Consider the following 4,331-nt stretch of genomic DNA (forward strand, 5'->3'; position numbering starts at 1 on the left):
TATGACCTTAAACAGTCTTCTCGAACCTGATTTGATTGATTCAGTCGGACTGTAAAAGGAATGGGATATAAATAGAGTAATGCAGATGATACTCTATTCTATAGGCATCTCAAGGGAAAGAAAACTATACTCTTGGTTTATGTTGATGATATTGTAATAACAGGAGATGACTATTATGAGATTAAACAACTCAAAGAAAAACTAAAGCAAGCATTTGAGGTAAAAGATCTGGATCCACTAAGATATTTTTTGGGCATAGAAGTTGGACGATCAACCAAAGGTATTTTTCTGTCACAACGATAGTATGTACTAGATTTACTTTCTGAGACTGAGATGTTGGGGTGTAAGCCTGCTACTACTCCAATAAATCAGAATCATCGAACAGTGACAGATGGTGGAGCTTCTGTTGATCAAAAAAGGTACCAGCGGTTGGTTGGAAGGTTGATATATCTTTCACATACAAGACCCGACATAGCCTATGCTGTCAGTGTCATCAGTCAATACATGCATGATCCACGAGAATCACACATGGAGAGAGCTTTCAGAGTATTATGCTACCTGAAAGGATGTCCTGGTCGTGGTTTGTTGTTCTCACAACACAACACCTTCCAGGTAGAGAGATTTACTGATGCAGATTGGGCTGGATCATTGGATGATAGGCGATCTATTTCTGGATATTGTACATATGTAGGAGGTAATTTAGTTATCTGGAGAAGCAAGAAACAGTCAGTGGTGGCTAGATCATCAGCAGAAGCTGAATATAGAGCAATGGCTCTAGGCATATATGAACTTCTTTGGCTTCAGAAGCTGCTTCAGGAATTACAACTTTTAAACAAATTTCCTCTTCGATTGTATTGTGACAACAAAGCAGCAATTGAAATTGTAAGCAATCCAATACAGCATGATCGTACCAAACACATCGAGATTGACCGTCATTTTATCAAGGAAAAGATTAATCAGGACCAGATCTGCATTACCTATATTCGATCTTCTGATCAGGTGGCAGACATTCTAACCAAAGGGCTTAGCTCATTATCTTTTTCTGGATTAATTGACAAGATGGGGCTTCGAGATATCTTCGCGTCATCTTGAGGGGGAGTATTGGAAGAATTGAACTTAATTGAAAAAAAATCCAATTAAAGGTCCAGGGATTTATTTCTTAGCATATTCTTGATTATTCTTTGGCATATTCTTGTTATTCCTTATCTATATTTGGGTCTACATATCTGTATTTATAAATCTTTGTACGCACTCTTGAATAAATGAAGAAAAATAAAAATATCTCCTTCTTTTTCATCACATCTTCAAATTGGGATGCAGAAAGATAAAAGGTCGTGAAAATGGCATTCCTCTGGTTTCTTCTCAGTTAAGAGATGCTATCTTTTCATGATACACGGTGGTAAAATTTCCTTCTTCAGCAGAATCATTTGGAAAACACCTTTATCGGAAAAAGTAAAAATTTTTTGTTGGTTATACTATCAAAATAAAGTACTTACAGCTGATAATCTGCAAAAAAGAGAAGTTCAAGGGCCCCCCTCATGTCCTTTGTGTTCTAATCATCTACAAAATTTAGACCATTTGATGCTGGGTTGTGTTTTCTCGAGACAAATATAGTCTAAAATCATCGATAAATTTAACTATCAGCCGTTGCCTGAAAGTATTTATGAGCTCTGGCACATTTGGAGACCAAAAATTAGAAATCAACAGGTAATTAAGGCCTGGGACGCTATTGTGGCAGTGGGCTTCTGGAGTATTTTGAAGGAAAGAAACAATAGAATATTCAATTTTGAAGCATACTCTGACGCGATTGTTACTTCTCGTATTGCATGGCTAACATGCGACTAGACCTCATCTACTCAAAACTGAGCATTATCGGACATCAGGCGACGTCTCTTGAGCTTTTGCCACAATTCCCCCATCTGTAAACAATCAGGCGGAACTTCATACTACAGATTGGTAAACCAGACGGGTTGACGGAAATTAAAGGAAACTTGGGATCGAGTATGCTGTAGAGAGTATTGTCTCCGAGCTGTTCTTTTGATACTCATAAAACCGGAGTTCAGGAATGAAAGTTCCGTAATCTTAGGTGGATTTACTCTGCTGCTGTTGTAAGTATGCGGGCTATACCCACTCCACTACTTTTTCTCCTTTTACTTTCTGTATTCTGCAACTTTTTTACATAATATCATTCACGGTGGAAGCCTCTTACTTCCTCCGTTTCATTCAAAAAAAAAAAAAGAAAAGAAAAGCTTAGTAGACAACAGGAAGGATTCTTGGGGTACTAGCTGTGGAGGAGTCTGACTTATAAATGTAAGGTGACTCATGTTCAAGGCCTTTTATGGGGAAATTTTACAGTCACTGTGTTTTCTGGATCTACAGCAATTTTTAAAAGGGGCTGTCCTTCAATCAGCTGGGTGGGACCTCACTTTGCATTTCTTCAATGTGCTGTTAGTGGGCAATTATCATCATCAATCAATTGAAGCATGTTGTATGTCCTCTATAGTTGAGAGTTACTTACGCCGGCCTCTGTTAATGCTGTAGGTTGTTTGGTGCCGTCTGAGGATTGTTCAGTTGTTGACTCATGATATGCTGAATTTACTCTGGGTTTCTTCCATTCATGGGCATCCTGGTTATCTGGCACTACCATGGATTGTTGCCTCTATTGTTTAAAGGAGTATCACACCGCTGTTCTTCATGCAAGCTTGGTCATGGGAACAACAATTTAGGTATACACTAAGCTCTTGGGTGACATTCATATCTCCTATTTCTGTTGTGAAAAGCATATACAGATCAGCGGTTCTGATCATGTGGTTGTTTCAACCTTCTCACCATGGGTGCTGGATTTTCTACTTCAGCGGGCTATGGGCTCACATCTTCAAACTTTAAGATGATCTGTTAGCCACCTACTAGATTATGACTATACTCTACTACTTCTTTTCTTTATATTATATTGTGATGCTCTTTTTCTCCACTTTTTGTTTTGTACATTTGTGGCCAGGGACTCATCTGTGTTTTTGTTAACCTTTGGCGGACATTTGATATTGAGATGATCCACCCAAGATCAAGGATAATACGGATGAAGATGATGAGATCATCACGCTTGGTTACACCATAATGATCCTACGTGACAATGATTTCAAATCATCTTCTTTCCTCAAATCGCCATCCAATTCAATGATGGAATATCTGCCCTTGAGGTCGGGAATCAAGATCACCGCAAATAGTGATCTTGAGCTAAAATTTAAGAATAAAAATATCCCTCAATCTAGCCAAAAAATTATATATTAATATATCGTTAACATATTATGTCAATATTATATATTTAATATTATATTAATTGATATTATATATTATATTTATGATATATATTATATTATAATATATTATTAATGATGTTATTGTCATATTATGATTCAATGATAATTTTAAATTAGAGCAAAAATATCTTATTATACTTTATTTTCATATTATAAAAGTACTTACTATATTACTTTTATTTACCTTATTTTTCTAATCAAAATAAATGTGTGTTTATAAATAATATATTATAAATATAAATAAAAAATATTAATTCGATGATAATAATTAATATACTTTTAGAGGATTAATAATTTATAGGACTAATAACTATATTTTTACAGAATATATTAATTATTAATATATTAATAAATATATTAATATTTTATTATAATATATTTTATATAGTTAATAAATATATTTTTATAGAATATATTATGGATAGTTTTGATATTATATGGTTATTGATTTTAGATTCTTATGAATATCAAACAAGTTATTTATAAATATTTAATCACTGGACCATGACCTCCCAAATGCAGTAATCTTAGATCATCAAGGATCAGATCATTATAAGATTTGGATCATCGATATCTTAGATCACCATGATGGTCCATTTTGGTCATCAAATGCCACCTTACTATCTTTCTTATAATATGGCTTCGGCCCATCTTCTTACCAAAACAAAAAAAAAGGAAGACCCATCACAATCTATGAATTGAATAATGATGGGCGATCACCCACTCTATTGATAGATAATGAAACTGGGACCATCTGGTTTGATATAGGAACTAGAATGAATCCTAATTAAAGTGAGTGATACATGATGAAATTGACCATAGCCAATGTGGTATAATCGACTAATGAGAACCTGCCATGAGCTTGTCACGAAGTCTTCACCTCAATCAATCATTTTCCACCATGTAGCCATTCCAAAAGACGCACGAAGATGTCCGAATCTACCATCACTCAGTTACAATTGTCCCATAATGGTGGAACAGCCTCCATAATTGTGAGATACACATCTTGCGATA

General features: G+C 35.0%; 1 protein-coding gene across 1 annotated transcript; it reads left to right on the plus strand.

The window, feature by feature from the left end:
- The first annotated feature begins 333 nt into the window (after positions 1-333).
- On the plus strand, positions 334-1,092 carry LOC140852417 (secreted RxLR effector protein 161-like). Its single transcript, XM_073245345.1, has one exon. The coding sequence runs from the start codon at positions 334-336 to the stop codon at positions 1,090-1,092; it is 759 nt and encodes a 252-aa protein (XP_073101446.1).
- The last annotated feature ends 3,239 nt before the right edge of the window (positions 1,093-4,331 follow it).

This window comes from Elaeis guineensis, chromosome 11 (assembly GCF_000442705.2).
Source record: "Elaeis guineensis isolate ETL-2024a chromosome 11, EG11, whole genome shotgun sequence".
Classification (NCBI taxonomy): domain Eukaryota; kingdom Viridiplantae; phylum Streptophyta; class Magnoliopsida; order Arecales; family Arecaceae; genus Elaeis; species Elaeis guineensis.

Excerpts from the sequence above, each read along its gene's own strand:
- LOC140852417 (XM_073245345.1), top strand. The coding sequence starts at position 334 with ATGTTGGGGTGTAAGCCTGCTACTACTCCAATAAATCAGAATCATCGA.